This window comes from Pezoporus occidentalis, unplaced genomic scaffold (genome assembly GCF_034315485.1).
Source record: "Pezoporus occidentalis ecotype Australia unplaced genomic scaffold, CSIRO_AGI_Poc_V1 ctg25, whole genome shotgun sequence".
NCBI lineage: Eukaryota > Metazoa > Chordata > Aves > Psittaciformes > Psittacidae > Pezoporus > Pezoporus occidentalis.
Genome location: NW_026914394.1, coordinates 144,740 through 164,292, shown reverse-complemented (window position 1 = coordinate 164,292; position 19,553 = coordinate 144,740). Strand labels below are relative to the sequence as shown.

General features: G+C 61.9%; 1 protein-coding gene across 1 annotated transcript in view; it reads left to right on the top strand.

Moving 5' to 3' along the window:
• Positions 1-2,441: 2,441 nt before the first annotated feature.
• The window catches only part of PTCH2 (patched 2), a 22,047-nt gene continuing 4,935 nt past the window's right edge, over positions 2,442-19,553 (top strand). Inside the window, 18 exon segments of the mRNA XM_062622926.1 lie at positions 2,442-2,511; positions 2,514-2,635; positions 2,637-2,735; positions 2,955-3,147; positions 12,955-13,144; positions 13,268-13,337; positions 13,565-13,656; positions 15,557-15,752; positions 15,848-15,969; positions 16,354-16,501; positions 16,731-16,862; positions 16,944-17,099; positions 17,225-17,317; positions 17,402-17,527; positions 17,607-17,725; positions 18,273-18,678; positions 18,765-19,077; positions 19,327-19,469. Coding sequence (XP_062478910.1) covers positions 2,442-2,511; positions 2,514-2,635; positions 2,637-2,735; positions 2,955-3,147; positions 12,955-13,144; positions 13,268-13,337; positions 13,565-13,656; positions 15,557-15,752; positions 15,848-15,969; positions 16,354-16,501; positions 16,731-16,862; positions 16,944-17,099; positions 17,225-17,317; positions 17,402-17,527; positions 17,607-17,725; positions 18,273-18,678; positions 18,765-19,077; positions 19,327-19,469 — 2,790 coding nt within the window.

Sequence of the window (19,553 nt, the reverse complement as noted above, 5' to 3'; positions counted from 1 at the left end):
CCCTCAGCTCTTGCAGCCACCGGTGCCACAGAGACACTGCGCAGGGTGGGAGCTGCGCGGAGCCATTTGCCTTTAATTGAATTTATTTGTTACAACCCCAAACAATGTAAAGCAGGCTTCTCCCAGGCTCCAGCTGCCTGCCTGCCCATTAAAATACCATCTAGAACAGCAAATCCCCCCTCCCGCCTTGATATAAAACAGCCGGTCAGCAAGAAGCAGCGAGCAAAGCGTCCTTACATACAAGCCGAGACCCTGCTCCCCATCCCACTGCCCCAAGGCCCACAGGGCTCCATGTCCCTTCCTGGGAGTCTTTAGGGGAAATAAGTGCCCTGAAGGGAGACCCAAAGCTCAGAGCAGACCCACTGTCCGGGAGCCCATCTCCGTGGCGTCAGGGCGGGGGCCTGTCCTGCCCACAGGCGTTTTCCAGTTGGGATTTCAATCTCTGTTGGCGTGGCAGAATCTGGCCCTGTCGCTGGGGTGGTCACCCCCCCCCCCGCCCCCCAGCAAGCAGGGGTGCCAGGGATGGTCCTGGCACAGCCAGTCGTGTGTGGTCCTCACAGGAGATTGGTGCTGGCATGGGTGAGCCAGGATGGGGTCAGGGAAGCTGGTCCTGCAGCACCGGGAGCCCAGATCCTGGGGGAACCCTTGGTGCCCTGAGATGGGGCAGATCCAGCTCAGCTCTGGGGCCCAGCAGACATCAAGCATGTCTCCATTGACCATCCCACAACTTTTCCATGGATATTGATGCCATTTCCCAGTGTAGGGCACCAACGGGAGAGCCCCAGGTGGAAGCCAATGGTGACAGATAGGAAGCGGATGCAGAAGGTGGGTCAGGGGAACCGGTGGTGCTGGAGGGGAGATGACAGCTTAGTTTTCCAAGATGAAGCTCACAAAAGGCAGCAGCTGCCCAGCGGTGGAGCGGGTCCATGGGGGAAGAGGAATGATGGAGCTGTTAATAGCAATCAGGCAGTAGAAGTGCTGAATAGCCGTTTCCCTTCTGTATTTGGGGACACGCCAGATGCTACAGGCCTATCGCCGGACGAGGGAGAAACCCTTTACATGCCGCTGGCGCCCAGAAGAACTTGGCAGCCATGGGTCAGGCGTGCAGAGGGGCTGCCCGAGGAGCTCACTTCACTTATTGGGGTCTCTCCCACTTTCGGCCAGGAAAGAGGTGCCAGGATGAACATCACCATCAATGCTCCAGAGGACTGGGGTGGGGATGCCTGTGGGGTGGCTGCTGCTCTATGTGGGTTTACTGACTTCGCTGGGTGTCCTCGGCAGCTCCTCCGGGCAATGTTCCCGGTGGGAGCAGCACCAGGTCTGTCCAATGAAGACCTGAGAAGGGCATAAAATGAGCAAAGAAATAACCCTTATTACCCCACAAATCATTGGTGGCATTTACCCCTTGCCCTTTTGCCCATCCCCTGCCCCATGGATGGGGTTGCTGTGCCCCCTCTGCCTCCAGCCCCGAGGTGTTGAGCTTGGCTCCCCATAGCAGGGGACGGGGCAGCATCCACCCAAAGGGTGTGCTGTCTTCCTGCCTCCCATCATGTCCCTAGGGGAATATCTGGCTCTTGAGGAGGGCAGCTGGCACTGGGGGTGTAGGGACACCCTGCTCTTGGAGGGAGGATGGGTGTAGTTTGGTTTTGACAAAAGGAATCCAGGGGGATACCTCTTCCTTTGGGAGAGGATACCTGGTCCTCAAAGGAAGGATGGCTATCCATTGGGATGGCTACAGGGGAGATGTCCAGCCTCTGGGAAGGGGCTGCCTGTCCCTTGGGGTGGCTATAGAGGGCTGCCCAGCCCTTGGGGGATGGAGGTAGAGAGGTACCAAGCCTTTGGGGGTGCTGTGTATCCCTTGGGAAGTTGTTATGGGAAGATGAATGGCCCTCAAAGGGATACCTGGCCCCTGGGGTGGCTATGGGGCATCTGCCCAGCACTGGGGGGCATAGAGGGGGAATGCCTGAACCGTGGGGGATGCCCGTGCTTGTGGAGGCGCTAGGGGTGCACACCCTGCCCTTGGGCCACCCTTGGGCACCATGTCCACCCCTTGGGGCATCTCCTTGCAGGGTACCTGTGGCAGGAGGACATTCATCCCTCAGGGGTGTCTATGGGGGGACGCCCCACTTGTGGGGTTATCTCACCCTCGGGGGGTGCTGCCCACCCTCGGGGTGCTTGCATGGGGACGCCCACCCCCGGCGGTGCCTGTGGGGGGGGGGGGGGGGATACCCTGCAGATGGGCTTTGCTGGGGGGCGGGGGGGGTGTGTGGGGTGACCTGGGGGGTGCCGGGGTTGGGGGGGGGGTGTCCATTTCCCGCGGTGCCGCAGCCGCGCTCCCCCCCGCGGCGGGGCCGTGCGGGGCTGGTGCTGGGGGGGGGGGGGGGGGGGTTACCGCCGTGTGTGGCCGCCGGCGGCGGGCGCGCCGTTGCCTAGCAGCGGTGATGGGCGCTGCCGCGGCGGCGGCGGCCAATGGGAGCGGCGGCGGCGGCGCGGCCCCGGCGCCCCCCGCCCCCGCCTCCCCTTTAGAGGCGCGGCGGGCGGCGGGCGGCACAGAGCGCTCCGCATCGGCACCGCGCTGCTCCGGCACCGGCACCGCCGCGCGCATGGGGGCCGCCGCGCTCGGCCCCACATAACGGGGGTTGCCCAGCCCCGCCAGTGGCCCCGCCATGCCGGCAGAGCCCCCCCGCGCCGCGCCGCCGCCGCTCCGCGCCGCCCGCCGCAAGCCGCTGACCGAGGTAAGGGGCGAGCGTCGCTTGGTACCGAGGGGGGGGGGCTCCGATGCTGGGGGTGGGGGCGCGGAGCCGCTGCGGGTACCCCCGTGTGCCCCTCGGCTTCGGGACCGCCAGCGTCGCGGGTGCCGGAGGGCTCCCGGCCGCGCTCCGCAGCGCACGGAGCATCCCGCCCGGCTGCGGGGTCGCCGTTATCCCCCATCCTGATCCTTGCCCTCTCTCCAGGGCAGGGCCCTGGGCCAAAGGGCCCCGCTGTGGCTGCGGGCCCGCTTTCAGGCGCTGCTCTTCGCCCTGGGCTGCCGGATCCAGCGGCACTGCGGGAAGGTGCTCTTCGTGGGGCTGCTGGTGTTCGGGGCTCTGGCCGTGGGGCTGCGGGTGGCCTCCATCGAGACCGACATCGAGCACCTCTGGGTGGAAGGTAAGCGCGGCCCCGCGGGCTCGTCCGTCCGTGGGAACGGTCCCGCTCCCGGTCTTGGCTTTGTCCCTCTGCGAGGCGCGGAGGTGCGGGGCCGGCCCGGAGGCAGGTGACAGCGCGGGAGAGGGGCCGGGAGGAGGATGAGGATGGTGATGATGCCGTCGGGCGTCCCGCGAGTGGGCTCGGGGAGGACGCGGCCGTGGGTGCCCGTGATCACGGGTCTCGTCCGCGCGGCCGCTCGGTGCTTGGGGAAGGGACCCTCACGCGTGTGTCCCGGCGGGGTCCCCGCTCCGGCGGACACGGCCTTTGGCGTCCCCACGCGTGGACACCCCGTTCCCCGCGGGAACAGCCTCCGGAGCCCCGCACCGGGACAGACCCGGCGCCGCGGGGCTGCCGGTCCCGGCTGAGGACCCCCTGCCCAGCGGGGCCGGGGGGAGCGGGCAGGGTCAGGCAGGAGCAAATCCCCGTTTCCGAGTGGAAGCGGCTGATCCCCCCCTCCTTTGTTATTAATAACTCCAGCGTGGATTTTTCTCTCCCTTCTCCCTGCAGCTCCTCGGTGCTGTGATTTGCTTGCTGTGTTTTTCCTTCCCGCTTTGGGGGTCCCATGAGGAAAGAGGGCGGGTGGGGAGGGGGCAGCACCCCGCATGGCCTCCCCCCTACATCCCTGCCGGGGGGGGGTCTCGCAGGCTGGGGTCCCCGCGGGGTGCTGTGCAGGGGCAGATGTTGCTCAGCGGAGGGGTGTCAGCCATCTTTGTGCGGGAGCGCTGCCTCCTCCCCCACGCCCCGCTCCCTGTGTGGTCCTCAGCTACTCTTGGATTTGGTTCAACAATAGAAGCAACTTTGCTCTCCCACCCCCTTTTTTTTTTTTTCCCCTCAATTTAAAAAAACAGAGGAGCGCTCGCTGCCTCGCTGCTCGCACACACGCACCCCTGCCCAGGAATGCCCGGCTCTCCCACCTGCTCCCCACTTCCCAAGGGTGCTTCTACGCGTGTCCCCCCCTCCTCTCCCCAGATCTTGTCTCCATCACCCTTTTCCTTTGCAACACGTAGCAGAGAAACCCAGTGATACCTCCCGGTCCGGCCGGCGTCTGAACGGTGGCTGCTGGAGGAGGGACGCGCTCCCGCCGTGGTTCCCTAGCTCCGGGTCGTGGCTCCGGCTCCATCGGGTTTTTATTGTGCTTTTGGGGTTGCAAGGAGTCAGTGTTCTGTGCAACCGCGGCCGGAGGCAGGGAAGCAGCTGTGGTTGTTCCTGTTTGGAGGGGGAACAGGACTTGTGGTGCATGGGGAGGGAAGCGGGATGGGGAAGGGGCCGAGCCTGGGGATGGTTGGAAGTGCCCAGAAACCCGGCTTTTCTTGCACACACTTTCTGTGCCCACCGTGCTTCCCTGCTAGCATGGGTGCAGCCAGGAGGGACTGTGCCTGCTGTTGGGGGATATTCCTCCCATGCTGTAGTGTGGCTGTAATGTAGGTACTGGGGCTTCTCTGGGGAGCTGGGTCTTTCTCATGATTGGGGCACTTTCTTTGGTGTCAGGAGGTGGATTTATTTTACCCTACAGCAAAACACCACTGACCTGGGGTGTCCTGCCCCTTCCTGGGTGATGGTGCACTGAGGTCTGCATGCGGCCCCGGCTCTGGATCTGTAGTGCCTGGGGTGCAGATGGTGTATGATGCCGAGGGTGCTGCTCAGGGCACCCCTTTGGCCTTCCCAGCAGAGCTTTTCCCCCAGGAGCATGGACTTGGGGCTGACCCCTCTGTGCCTTGCTCCTGGGTGGCACGGCCCCAGTGTGCTCAGGGAGGCTGTTGTCAGGCGTTGGCACTACCTGCGACCACCAAGGATGATGTGGCTTTAGTCCTGCAGGGTCCCTGATGGGCATGCGTGGGTCAGGATGTGGAAGGAAGGTTTGCAGTGGCTCTTTCAGTTTCGTGTATCAGCTGTGGGGCTGCCTCCCTTCCCCATAACCATCTGTGGGTCCTTTCCTCTCTGCTGTCCTGTGCTTCTGCTTTTTCTGGTAGATCAAAGCCTTCCCTGGTGTCTTTGGGTGTACCGAGCTTTCCCTGGTCTCTGCACCCTGTCCTGCTGGTGTGGGGATGGGTGTTATCAGGGGGCAGGAGGGCTTGGGCTGCCCCTCGGGAGCTGAGCACAATTTCCCAGGCTGTCCGTTTGGATCCGGACCACTTGAAGCTGTCTTGGTACGTTCTCAGCCACCACTTTCTGCTGTCCCTGGGTGTGCAGCAAGGTGGCTTGTGTGAGTGTCCCTCTGCAGTGTTCCTGGTACTGCTGTGTCAGGTCAAGGGAGTGCAGCTCTTGCAAAGCTGGTGCCCCATCAGCCTGGCCCTAAAGCTTTGGATCCCCAGGGTGCCAGGGGATGTCTATTCCTGCCCTCTCTGGGCATGTGTGAGGAGATGTTTGCAGGAACATGGTCCATCCCAGCCTAAGGCAGTGATGCAGGGTGTCTAAGGGGCAGGGCCTATGTGCAGAGAGTCCTGCTCCTATCATCCTAGGGCAGTAGGTCTCAGCTCAGAGGCAGGGTGGTTGATGATTTCAGGAAGCCTCTGATGACGCCCTGAAACTGGCCTGTACCTGACCACTTGCCTTTGCCTAGCCAGGCTGAGGGATGTGGGTTGGTGATGCTCCAACCCAAACCACCTCACCTGGGTGAGGTCCAAACCCTGCAGGAGCAGAGCATGACCCTCTTCAAGGTTGTCCCTGCTTCAGGCTGAGCTCAGCCCTCCCCGCTGGGGACCTGGTGGGGAAGGAGCTGCTTCCCATGAGGACACCATGCTGCTCTCCACACCACTGCAGGAATAGGATGAGCATCCCTCCTTTGGCCCCATCGCTGGGGTCAGCGCTGAGAGCATGCTGATGGCAGGTCCCCCCTGAGCCTGGGTTGTGACCCCAACCACCGTGGGAAAGTGCAGGCTCTCCTGTCCTAACCCAGGGGCTGTCATCAGCCCTGGGGGGATGCTTGCAGTGTCCTGGGGTGATGCCTGACCTGCATCCCTGTTGGGGAGATGGAAGGCGGCCATGTCACCCTATAAATTGGACTTGCCTGTGGAAATGTTCAATTAGGCTCCTCCGAAGCAATTAGGCACTCAGAGGCTTTGAAACCCTGGCTAGCAGTGAGTGTTGAGTTACCTCTGGACACCTGGCAGCTGTTCCCCGCTCTCCCAGGGTGTCTGCAGGGCCAAGGGGCCGGGGTGGTGAGCTCCGGGCAGGCAGAGCCCTGGGTGGTGAATGGGTCTGCCTGATTTATAGCGCCCAGGGCTGGTTCAAAGGAAGGCCGGGTTAATTCCTAACCGGAACAGCCCAGCGCCCCACGCAGCCGTCGCGCTCTCAAAGAGCTGATGAGTCTCCTCGGAGAAGACCCTGTTGCTTTGCTGGAGGGGTAAGGGACACCCCAAATGTTCTGGTGGGATGAAATGGGATGCGGGATATGGGGGTGAGTGGAACTTGCCGCCTCGGTCCCAGCTTGGACCATGAAGCTGAGACACCCTCAACCCCCTTGGCAATAGTTTTTGGCCTTTCTTGACCTCAGCAACAGGGCTTGACACAGGGTGTCCTCTCCCCAGCACCCAGGGCAGGGTTGAGGTGCAGCCTGGGGCACCCCCTATAGCAAGGGCAAGCAGCAGGGGAGACCCTGGCTGGCTTTGTCTTTGCAGAGAGAGGGCCATCGGGGATGGGAAAGCCACAACAGAAAGCTAAAGATGGGTATTCAGTGCCTTCCCCACCCTGCCTCTGCCCTAGGGAGACCCTCTGTGGCTCCCCTTCCGAGCCATTGTCCCCACTGTGCATTGTAGGACCCACAGGGAAGTGTGGGCAGCAGTTGTGGGGGGAGCGGGGTGCCGTGGCCATTCCTGGGTGGGCACGGGGAGAGGTGGGTGGTCCTGGCTGCCGGCGGGTGGGTTTTGTGGGGCGAGATGTTGATGCAGGGGCTGAGAAAAGAGATGGCAAAGCCAGGCTGTGGGGCTGGAGGGCTGTGTGGGGCTGGTGCTGGTAGCATGGCGGCTCTGATGGCAGCTTGTGTCTGTGGCTGAGGCAGCGAGATTCCTGCCGGTATCTGGCCTGAGCCGGCCTTGAGCCCAATAGGTGGCTCCCAGGCTGCCACGTCCCCACTTGGTCCCCAGATGAGCATCCTGTGGGTTTGGGGTCCCCACTCAGGGCACAAGTGACACAGGTATTGCCCCACAGGGAGGGAAGGGGCAGCCCTGGGCACCCTCCTGCCCGGCCTGGTAGGGTTTTTCCTTTGGGATTCCACAGCCCTCTCCATTCGCAGCGTGTGGGCATCCTTGGGGTCTCTGTGCCCCCATCTTGGTGGGCTCGGGGGAGTGAGGGGCAGCAGGGGCATTACTGCCATAGAGTAGCAAGGTCCCTGTTATCACCAAAACCCGCCTGCCTGGCTCTGCCCTCTGCTCCAAAGCGCCTTTTCCCTCCCAGCCCAGCTGGCTCAGAAAGGACCTTTCTTTCCATGGGGAGGGCTCAGTCCCCAGCCCGCCCAAAGATGGGGCACAGGCAGTTCGCCTTTATTTATTTATCTTGGGGAGGCGAGCGCGAAACCTCTGGCTTTTCCTTTTCCCTTCCTTGACAGCTCGGTCATCTTTTTCGGGCTGGAAAATCTTGCTAATTAACCCGAAGAGACTGGGAGGCTCTTTACAGATGGCTGTGGCTTATCTGCCCCTATCCATTTTGCTTTGCTTTTCAACTTATAGACACGGGTTCTTTTTATTTCCTAGAAAGTGGGGTTTTTTTTTTGCTTGCGTGCTTTTTGTGTTTCTATTTTATCTCTAAACTCACCCATATTCCCCGACTTGGGGAGGGGGCTCTTTTTTCGCGTTTTAAATGTGATTTGGTGGCTGGGAGGGGGCAGCGGCAGGGCCCGAGAAGAGGGTTTTATTATCTGCCTCTCCCTCGGGCCTGGAAAAGTGGTCTGAGTTCAAAAAATTCATTTCTTGCCTGAATGAAGCCAGCAATGTGGAAAAATTTCACCATTCAGAGGGGGATGAATGTATGTTTCAACCACACATTAAGTGACATTAGCAAGCAGTGGAGTGCCTAATGTGGCCATTTTTCACAGCAGCCAACAGAGGGGGTGATTAGCATAATTAGTACAGGCAGCCCTATACATATGGAAATGGCAAATGCCTAAATGCCAACACCAGTGGAAATTTATGTCAATGCTGACAGGAGTCTTAGCGGTGAATAGTTCCCAACTGAATCCCCTCTCTCTCCCCCCCCACCCCCCTTATTTTTACCCCCCTTCTTTTTCGGGGGTCGCTCTGTCCCCTCCCGGCTGCCCCCCTCCCCGCGCTGGGAACCGCCGCCCCGCGATTTGGGGTAATAAAGACATTAATTTAGCTTCGCCCTTAAACAAAAGGGGTTTGGCCGGGGCCGGCGGCTGCGAAGCTGGCCCCAAACGGGCCCTTTCAGCCCCTTTGCCGCTGGCTTTTTGAAGGCATCCCCCCCTCTTCTGCCGCCCCTCTTGACTTAGCCGGGAGCCCCTTCGGTGGGGCCGGGTTTGGCTGGAGGCGCCGGGGCAGCGGTGAGAGACCTCGTTCATCCCTCACGGCTGCTGGGGACACCCATCTGCCACCCACCTACCCCCCTTCCCCAGGGCCAGCCCCGCTCCGTGGGGTGAATGGGGCCGGGAGGACGTGTTTTGACAGGACGGGGCCGCGGGGCTTTTGGCGAGGCCGGCGGTAGCGGCCGGGACAGGTAAAAATGGCTCTTTCAGCGTGCCCTGGGCGAGACTTCCTCCGGAGCAGCATGGGTCCTTTCACTGCCTCCCTAATCCAGCTAATCCGCCCCAAAACACTTTGAAGGTGGCCTCTGGCTTGCGCGCAGCTCAGCACGGGGAAGCGGACGGCTGAGGGATGCTCGGGGCGGTGCCTCGGGAACCCTTCCCGCTGGGATGTGGGATGGCGCAGGGGATGTGGGATGCTGCTGACATCTCTCTGATGCCCTTGGGGGCTTTAATCGCGTAGGGGTGGGTGAATCTGCCAGTGGATGCGCGCAGTCTGTGCTGCAGCATGGCTCAACAGGCTGGTGTTTGCCCCCGTGGGTGCCCGTCATTGCGGTGGGGAGGGTGCTGCAGAGGGGGGTCTCCATGGGGATGGCTTTTGCCAGGGCATCTTGGCATGACCTTGCCCCTCTCTCAGCTGTGGGCTTTAGCAGGGATTTGTAGCCCTGGCATTAGGATGTTGTGCTGTGGAAATGGAGATGCTCCCCAGGGGACCCCCCAGCTCTTCCCTAACTGAGGGGGGCACATCTGGAGATGGGGTCAGGCTGGCCCAGGGATGAAGGTGAAGCATCCCCCATGTACCAGTTGAATGTGGGATTTACCACATCCTGTAGTCCCGTTGCACCAGGCAGGAGAACAGGGCCTGACTTTTGGAGGCCAAGCAAGGACATGTACCCCAGGTGTGCTCCCTCCCTGCCACTCTGCCCTTGGGTCCAGGTCACCCAAGCAGTGGTGACTGCTGCTGGCAATGCCAAAGTGGTGGCACTGGTGTTGACCACAGACTCCACCCACCCTTGGGGGACATGGAGTGGTCCTCGTGGTCCTTGCAGCAGCATGTGTCTCTCTGGGGGACATCAGTGCCTCTCTGAGGCCCCCAGCACCTCCCATGGCCCTCTTTTACCTCCAGCCCCTTTGCCCTTGTCAGGCAGGGATGGCTTGGTGTGGGGCTGGCAGCCTGCCCTGACCCACTGCCCTCCTGGTGCTGCCCAGGCACACTGCTCCAGACCCATAGGTGCTTGGAGACAGGGTTCCCATGGGGTTTGCCCACCTCCTGCCCTGGGTAAGCATGGTGGGATGTCCCCTTGCTACCATGCCAGGTGGGTGGCTGCATCAGCCCTGTGCTGGGGGGCTTGCATGTGTGCCAGGAGCACCATGACCTGGTTCTTCTGACTTGGAACCCTCTGAGCTGATAATGTGGGGTGCTGGCAGCCCCTTAAGGAAAGTGGGGTCAGCTTGGGTCAGACCCTTTCCTGGTAAGGGGGCAATGCAGGGGCTGGAGCTCTGTCTTGGCTGGGCTGCCCATAGCTGGAGGGTGTAGGGGGGAATGGCACTGGTCAGTCTTGGCACCCACCAGTGCAGCTGAGGGCACAAGCTGATCCCCCTGTGAGAGGGTGACCCGGCTGCAGTGCAGAGGCCATGGCTGTGGGTCCTGTGCCAGGAGAGCTGGGGGAGCAGTGGCAGGAGGTGGCTCAGGCAGGGTGGCCAGGAAGGGGCAGGGAGGCTCCTGCTCTGCTCTGTAATTTTGTGGTGGATGCTGTAATTACGGGGATGGCTCCCCTGGTGTGGCCCATGGGGAGGAGGCAGCCCCACACCAGCCCCCATCCCCTCCCTGCCACCCGCTGTCCCCACTTGGGCACAGTGGGAGCCCGCTTTCTACCCCTGGTGTTTGGGGTGTGGGTGACATTGGGGTCCCATCCACCCTGCAGCCCACACTGCTGCATGTATAGACCGTGTGACCCCCCCCAGCCAGTGGTACCCAAAGCAGTGCCCACCCCAGGGAGGATGCTCGGGCTGCCCCCAGGCCCACTGTGGGCTTCTGGGGGGATGTTGATGTCACTTTGCCCAGCATAAGGATCCAGGGGGATGACTCCAAACCCCACTGAGGAGCGGAGCGGGCTGTAATAAGCAGGGCTGGGGCGTCTGATTGGAACCAGAGGGCCCTTTGCATGAAAAAGCCAAACGCTCCCTTTGTTAATTGGGATTACAAAAAAGAAGAAGAAGAATTTACATACAGTTCCTCATTACGGTGCCCATTGTTGGTATCGGGGAGGCCCCCTCCCCGGGCCGGGGGGCTGCGTGCGGTGTGGGGCGTCTCACCCCGCTCCCGGGCCGGCCGGCCGGCGGGTGCGCGCCCGTTTGAAGTGTCCTTGGCAGCCCTGTGTGCGCTGCCTTGTCTTTTCATGTTGCTCTTTGGTTAATTAGGGTGTTGGAATTTGAGGCTTCCTCACAGCCTTTGAAGCTTGCTGACGGCTCGCAGTGCCCTGTTCCAAATTAACACTAATTACAAGGGACGGCTTTTTATTTTCTCTCTTCTCTTTATTCCCCCCCCCCTTAATTTTTCGGGGGGCTCCCCCTTACTCCACGCTTACAGATGTGTGGCTCCTCCCGTGCTGGGTGGAGATGCCCGCTGGGCACAGCAGGATGCGTCCCTTGGGAATGGCGGTGATGCTGAGCCGTCCGTCCCCCCCCCCCCGTGGCCACGTCCCACCACCCACCCGGGTTCAGCATGGGTGGCACGGCTGAGATCAGAGCAGCTCGGTACACCTCCTGCCCGACCTCCCAGCCTGCTGGGAAGGGGATGGGTGTCCCATTCCCTGCCACCTCCCAGTGACACCCACCCTCCCTGTGTCCTCATCCCCTCGCCCCGGGCGCTGCTGTCCCCTCTGACACACACACAAAGGCCGTGTCCGTGTCCCCCCCTCCCTGGCCCTGGCACAACCTCTATCCCAACTGGCATCTGATGGACACCAGCTGCTCCCCAGCCCAGCCAGGAACAATAAAGACGCTTCCCCCTCCCCGTTCCCAAAAAGCAGGGGAAAAAAAAAAAAAACACCAAAAAACACCAACCCATATAATAAGTCATTAAAAGGGAAGATTCTGCTCTTTATTTGTGGTCTCGCTCTGGCCTCCTCAGTGCTGGCGGGGGGCCAGGCCCGCCGGGGCTCCCGCCTCTTGCTGAGGGAGCGTCCCAGTGTGGATGAATCCTGACCCCCCCCAGCACCCAGGGCAGGGCAAGAGCCGGCCTCCCTCCCGCCTGCAGCTCTGCCTTGGGATCTGTCCAGCACCAGGCACCCTGGGGTGTCCCTGGTGGGTGGCAGTGGGGGGGGGGCTGCATGAAAGCATCCCCATGCTCCAGGCAGGGGGCGGGAGCAGGGCGGTGGGTATTGCGTTTGGTAGGGGGAGTCTTGGGATTGGTCTCCCACCCTCCTCTGGGCTGTGTCGTGCCCCCTTTGCTGTGCCAGGAGGGATGGGAGCCCCTTTTTGGATGGGAATGGCTGTCCCTGGGATGCTGCTCCGCATGCAAAAGGCCATGCAGGGTTTGATCTCAGCCCCAGCCGTGCTGGCCGGGAGCAGATTTCTCTTCCATGCTGAGGCAGCTGCAGATGAAGTCTGTGGCTTCTCCCTTAAACCTCTGCCATGCTTGGAGCAATCCTGCTCCATCAGGGACAGATCCGAGAAGGGTCCTGCAGAGCTCCCCAGCACTGCATCCCTCTCCTGTCCCCAGACCCCTGCTGGGGCAGCCTGCACCTGCAAGGCTGGGGGTGCCCGCCTTTCCCTGCACCCATTCCCTGGCCAAAACACTGCTCACCTTGGGGTGCCAGAGAAGAGCTGGGCATGGATGGGGTGGGGTGTCCCCAGTTCTGTTTGCTGCATTGAGGCTGGTTGCGTTTGGCATCTGCAGCACCCACCACAGCACATGGGTGGGAGCGGGCAGGATGCTCCCCATCCGCTTCACCATCCATCCATCTGTGGGGTTTTTTTTCCAGGAAAAGCAAAACCAATGAGCTGCTGTGGGGCTGGAAATACCTGTTTTGGTGGGAAGGGGGGTGCCTGGTCCACTGCAGGCTGGGGTGCTCCCTGCTTGGGTCCCCTGGATGCAAGCACCCAGAGGATGCAGCAGGTGGGTAACCCCATGGCAAGAAGTCCCCCCGGGTTAATGTGGCACCATCTGATGCTGTGGGGCCTCGGTCCTGCCTGCCCCCTTCCATGGGCATCCTGATGGGCCGGACAGGTTGGTGGGATGGAGGCTCTGCTCACCCTGGCACTGACTGGGCACGTCATGGTCCCCTCCGCAGCGGGCAGTCGGGTGAGCCAGGAGCTACGCTACACCAAGGAGAAGCTTGGCGAGGAGTCCGTCTACACGTCCCAGATGTTGATCCAGACCCCAAAGAGGGATGGGGAGAACATCCTGACGCAGGAGGCCCTGCAGCTCCACCTCGAGGCGGCCCTGGCCGCCAGCAAAGTCCAAGTCTCGCTGTACGGAAAGTGAGTCCGGCTCCGGACAGGGTGGGGACAGGGAACCCCACTGTGTCCTGCGTGCCCCACTGCCCCTTGCTGTGTCCTCTGTGGGGTGATGCCCGTCCTCAGTTCCACTTCCTGCCTTTCCAGATCGTGGGATTTGAACAAGATCTGCTACAAGTCGGGTGTCCCCATCATTGAGAATGGCATGATCGAGAGGGTGAGTGCTGGGTATGGTGTGGTCCCCCATGGAGCCCCCCCACAGGGGTCAGTCCCTCAAGAAACGGGCTGTGGTGGGGATGGGATTTACGAGCCCCATGTGCTGCAAAGGCACTGCCACCTCCATGTGGGAGGGTGCAGGTTTGGGCAGTGCAGCAGGGCTGGGAGGGTGGACCAGAAGGGTCCTGATCCATCCCTGCTGACCCCTTGCATCTCCTCCTCCTCCAGATGATAGAGAAGCTGTTTCCCTGCGTGATCCTGACGCCCCTGGACTGTTTCTGGGAAGGCTCCAAGCTGCAGGGAGGATCAGCCTACCTCCCGTGAGTGCTGGGGCTGCCCTGGGGACTGTGGCTGGGACCAGGGGCTGGGGTGCCTTCCAGGGGGCTGTGCTTGACCTCTCCATGCAGCTTGGCCCTGCTCCCCCAAGGTTCCTCAGTGCTGCTGCTTGTCCTGCTCATCCCCAGGATGGTCCTACCACCATGGCTTGTCCTGCTGGATCAGCACCCCAGGGACAGGTCCTTGTCCTCATCAGCCTGGCAGGGCAGGAGCTGCCCATCCATCCTGTGCTGTGCCATGCCATGCCATGCCATCACAGCAGCCAGGGATGGGGATGCAGGGACAGAGGCTGTACCGCAAGCATGTCCCTGGGTTCTGCTCCCCTCCAGAGCACATTTTGGGTGCTACAGTGGTGAGAAGGCACCCACACTCCTGTGCTGTGCCTAAGGGGATAGGGCACACAGCATGCCCAGGGTGGGTGGTGGGTGACTCCCGGCCAGGTCCCCTTACCGCGGTGGTGGGGCTGGGGACCCTGGGCTGGGCAGGGGGGAGCTCCCCCCTGCATTCCTTCTGTTTACGCGTGTGTTTGTCCGGGAGAGCCGGGCGGCTTGTGCATTGTCAGCAAACGCAGCCCCGCGCTTTCTCATGCTAATGCTGCTCTGAAAGCTGCCCCTTGCCAAACAGATGAAATAGTGGCCTTATTCAGGCTGCTGCCGGACGGGAGGAGGGGGAAGGGGCCGCAGCATCCCCAGCCAGGACTGGGGGACCAGCTTTGCTCCCCCAAGAACTCCGGTTCTCCCCATCGCACCCTGGGGAGCAGCTGGGAGCGGGAGCGAGCGGCACTGGGGTGGCTGTGCTGATAGGGATGCTGCAGGTATCACCCGCCGGGGTGGGCAGCATCCTGGGGCAGGGGTACATGGCAGGCAGGGTGGCACCAGTGACAGGCAGGGAGGCACCCGCAGCAGCGGTGGGACCCATCTCCCCTCGCAGCCGGGTGAGTGGGTTCCCCGGGCGGGCACCCTGGCTGAGCACCGGCCAGCCCATGGGGACCCGTCCCCCTTTTTAACGCCGAGGGGTGAGCGGGGCGGGAGCTGGGAGAACAAAGAGCAGCAATCTATGGAAAGACAAAAGGATTTGCCCTGGCTCAGTGAAGCAAGCGAAAGCAGATAAAAGGGGCTCTCTTTGGAAGCAGCAGCAGCTCCGGTTGGTATGTGGGAATCTCGAGCGGCCGGCTCCGGCCCAGCCAGCCTTCATGAATTATTAGGCTGCGTTTCTCCCCAGAGCCCACACTTGCTCGGGGCTTTTTCTTCCCCTCTTTGGAGTGCTGGGCTGGGTTACTGGCTTTTTTGTGTGTCCTTTCTGTCTTAAAAAGAACTGAGTGAGGCTGGGAACTGGCCCCCGGCACCCTGGGCTGGGATGGAGGGAGCAGAGCATCCACAGGCAATGGAAAAGCCCTTTTTCCCGGGTATCCATGTTCCCATGGGGTCCTGCTGGACCCCTGTGTCCTCTCCTGAGCGCCCAGAATGTCTGCTGAGCCCCAAACTGTCCAGCTTGGGGAGATGCAGCGGGAAGGGCTGAGGGGATGCAGGGAGCCCTTCCCTGCCTGCTCCCCTCTATCAAGATGTTAGCCCGCGGGCAGTAATCGGCCTGACTGCTCGCACAAAGCGGGGCCAGGCAGCGGGGCCGGCTCCCCCCGCTTTGTCCCAGCCTAACAGGATCAGGCATGCTACTTGACTCGGGGCACGGCCGCTGTGCCGCGCAGGGCACGGGGGATGCCGCAGGCGGCCCCAGGAGGGGATAAGGGATGCGCTGGGAATTGATGCTACTCCTCTGCATCCTTGCAGAGGCACCCCCGGGACTCATGGGATGGTGTGGCAGTGGTGGTGGTGGTACCACATGTGGGTTTGAGCATCCTGCATCACTCCGGTCCCGCTCTTTCCCCAGGGGCCGCCCAGACATCCAGTGGAGCAACCTGGACCCTCTGCAGCTGATGGAGGAGCTGGGGCAGTTCACATCCCTGGAAGGCTTCAAAGAGCTGCTGGACAAGGCAGAGGTGGGGCAGGCTTACATGGAGCGGCCCTGCCTGGACCCCCATGATCCCCAGTGCCCCCCAAGTGCTCCCAACAAGCAGAGCCAGCAGGTGGGTTACAGCCCGTGGGGACCTGGAGGGATGCAGGGGTTTGCTGCTCTCCCACCTGCCTCCCTGCATCCCTGACACCTCCCCTGCATCCGCAGAGCCCTGACATCCCAGCTGAGCTCTCAGGCGGCTGCCACGGCTTCTCCAGGAAGTTCATGCGCTGGCAGCAGGAGCTGATTTTAGGTGGCACGACCAAAGACTCCCAGGGCAAGCTGCTACGGTGAGAGCTGCTGTGGTGCGGGTGTCCTCAGGGCATGGTGTAGGGTCCCAGCTGCAGCACTCACCCCTGCGATGGTTTGGGGCAGGGTTCCCTCATCCTCATCCTCATCTTCATCCTCATCCTCATGTGATGCCCACGGGCACCTGCCCTGGCTGCAGGAGGGGCTGTGGGGTTGTCTGGAAGAGCATGTGATGCTGATGAGTGTATGGGTCTGGCAAGTGGGGCAGTGCTTTGGAGCAAGGTGGGGATGATGGGGGGCAGGATGCCTGGGTCCTCCCCTGGGTGTCCGCAGTGGGACTGGGAGCCATGGGGTGGGGGATGGACCCATTCCTGCATCCCGGGGTGCTGCAGCCGGTCCCAGCGAGGTGCGTGCCTGTCTCCCAGCGCCGAGGCCCTGCAGACCATGTTCCTCCTCATGAGCCCCCGGCAGCTGTTTGAGCACTTCAAGGATGACTACGAGATCCATGACATCAGCTGGAGCGAAGAGAAGGCGGGCGCCATCCTGGAGGCCTGGCAGAGGAAATTCGTTGAGGTAGGCACCAGGAATGGCCCCCACATGGGGCTGGGGCAGGGGTGAGCCTGTATGTGGCATCCCCCCTGTGTCCAGGCTGTCGTGTGGCCATGGGTCCTGGCACCACCCTCTTGTGGTCCAGTGGGTCTCTAGGGACACTCAGTGGTGATGCTGATACCCTGTGGGCTCTGGGGGATGTAATGGGGAGCTGGGGGGTCCTGACTCCTCTAACGGGGTGCACCTCTGGCAGCTGGCACAGGACTCCATCCCACCCAATGCCACGCAGAGCGTCCATGCTTTCTCCACCACCACACTCAACGACATCATGAAGTCCTTCTCCGACGTCAGTGTCATCCGGGTGGCTGGGGGCTACCTCCTCATGGTGTGTATGCATGTCCCCTTCTCTGTCCTGCACCGTCCCTCCCTTGCCTCCCATCCCCACTAACCCACTGTGCTCTTCCAGCTGGCCTATGCCTGTGTCACCATGCTGCGGTGGGACTGCTCCAAGTCCCAAGGGGCTGTGGGCCTGGCTGGGGTCCTGCTTGTGGCTCTCTCCGTGGCCTCTGGCCTGGGGCTCTGCTCATTGCTGGGCATCTCCTTCAACGCAGCCACCACCCAGGTATGTGCTAGGGGAACAGCCAAGGTACCATGGGGCTGGTGGGACCCTGGGGGCTGTTAGGGTGGCCGGGTCCCCTCCTGGGTGGTGGCCATGTCCCCTCTCAGTGACACCAGCTGCTCTGGCAGGTCCTGCCCTTCCTGGCCCTTGGCATCGGTGTGGATGACATGTTCCTCTTGGCTCATGCCTTCACAGAGACCAGCCAGCACATCCCCTTCAAGGTGAGCACCAAGCCCTGCCTGGGGGCCCCTGGCTCCCTCCCATTTCCCTGCAGTCCCCATCGCTCCCTCCCTCTGTCCCCACAGGAGCGAACGGGTGAGTGCCTGAAGCGCACAGGGACCAGCGTGGCTCTCACCTCGGTCAGCAACATGATCGCCTTCTTCATGGCAGCCCTGGTGCCCATCCCTGCCCTGCGTGCCTTCTCCCTGCAGGTAGGGCCAGGGTCCCTCTCGAGGGTGTGGGCAGGAAGGGCGGCCAGGCCCCACTCTGACATGTCCCCTTGCACCACAGGCTGCGGTGGTTGTGGTGTTCAACTTCGCCATGGTGCTGTTTGTGTTCCCTGCCATCCTGAGCCTGGACCTGTACCGCCGGGAGAGACGTCGGCTCGACATCCTCTGCTGCTTCTACAGGTACCAGTGCCAGGCTGGCCACAATGGGGCAGACCCCGTGTTCACCCTTGTTCCTCTGCTTCAACATAACCTACTGTCATAGAATCACAGAATGGTTTGGGTTGGAAAGGGCCTTAAGATCATCCAGTTCCAACCCCCTGCCATGGGCAGGGACACCTCACACTAGACCATGTCATCCAAGGCTCTGTCCAACCTGGCCTTGAACACTACCAGGGATGGATGCCACTACCACTTCTTTGGGCAACCCATTCCAGTGCTTCACCACCCTTACAGTGAAAAACTTCTTCCTTAGATCTAACCTGAACTTCCCCTGTTTAAGTTTTAACCCGTTACCCCTTGTCCTGTCACCACAGTCCCTAATGAAGAGTCCCTCCCCAGCATCCTTACAGGCCCCCTTCAGACACTGGAAGGCTGCTATGAGGTCTCCACGCAGCCTTCTCTTCTCCAGGCTGAACAGCCCCAACTTTCTCAGCCTGTCAAATTTACTCCAATCACCCCCAGTTTACTCATCCTGTTCTTCCTTCTCTCCTTTCCTCTCTTTCCACAGCCCTTGCTCCTCACGGGTTATCCAAATCCAGCCCCAGGAGCTTGCTGACGCCAATGACAACCATGCCTGCCACCCATCCCCTTATGGTCACCCCGGCGTGGCCACCAGCACCCAGATCACCACCACTGTGCAAGCCTTCACCCGCTGCGACCCCTCGGGCCACCACGTCGTCACCGTCCTGCCACCCACCTCGCAAGTGTGCACCTCACCCGCCGTCCTCCTGCCCCCCACCGACCCCATGGGCTCGCAGGTTTTCGCCCCATCCAGCTCCACGCGGGACCTGCTGGCCCATATGGATGAGGCTAAGAGTGGAAGGGAATGTGTCCCGCTGCCCTTCTGCCGCTGGAGCCTCGCTGACTTCGCCCGCGAGAAGTATGCCCCGCTCCTACTGCGGACCCGGACCAAGGTGAGGTGGGGCTGGCCCCAAAGGCGCCACCCGGGGTGGGTTGTTGGCACAGGACCCTGCTTGACTCCCTCTTGCTGTCCCCACAGGCGGTGGTGGCAGTGCTGTTCCTGGCACTGCTGGGGCTGAGCCTCTATGGTACCACCATGGTGCACGACGGGCTCTACCTGACGGACATCGTGCCGCGGGACACCAAGGCGCACGCCTTCATCTCGGCCCAGTTCAAGTACTTCTCCTTCTACAACATGTTCATCGTCACCAAGGGTGGCTTCCATTACCCCGGCGCCCAAGCTGCCCTGCTCAGCCTGCACCAGGCCTTCAGCACCGTCAAGTACGTGGTGCGGGAGGACAACAGCGACCTGCCCAAGATGTGGCTCCATTACTTCCAGGACTGGCTGAGAGGTGAGGGACATCCCTGTTCCCCGTGACCACCCCCCTGCCCAAGGACCCTCTCCCCAGCCAGCATGCTCCCTCCTGATCTGGGAATGTCTTCCCTGGGCAGGCTGGTCCCATGGCGTTCCCAGGGTGACTAGCAATGCCCTGGGGTTTCTGCATGCCCATCCCACCAGCACCATACTCCCTCGGGTACACGGGATGCTGTGCAGGGTGGCGTGCCCCAGGGGATTCTCACCCACCACACTGCATCCCCAGGGCTCCAGGCCACCTTCGACAGGGACTGGCAAGCCGGGCGCATCACCCACGATAGCTACCGCAATGGCTCTGAGGATGGGGCGCTGGCGTACAAGCTCCTAATCCAGACTGGCAACAAGAAGGAGCCCTTCAACTTCAATCAGGTGCGTAGGGACTGGGCTGGGGTGATTGGGCTGGGGACGATGCTGTGCCCACTGCTCAGCTCATTCCTACTCCTGCGCTCTCCT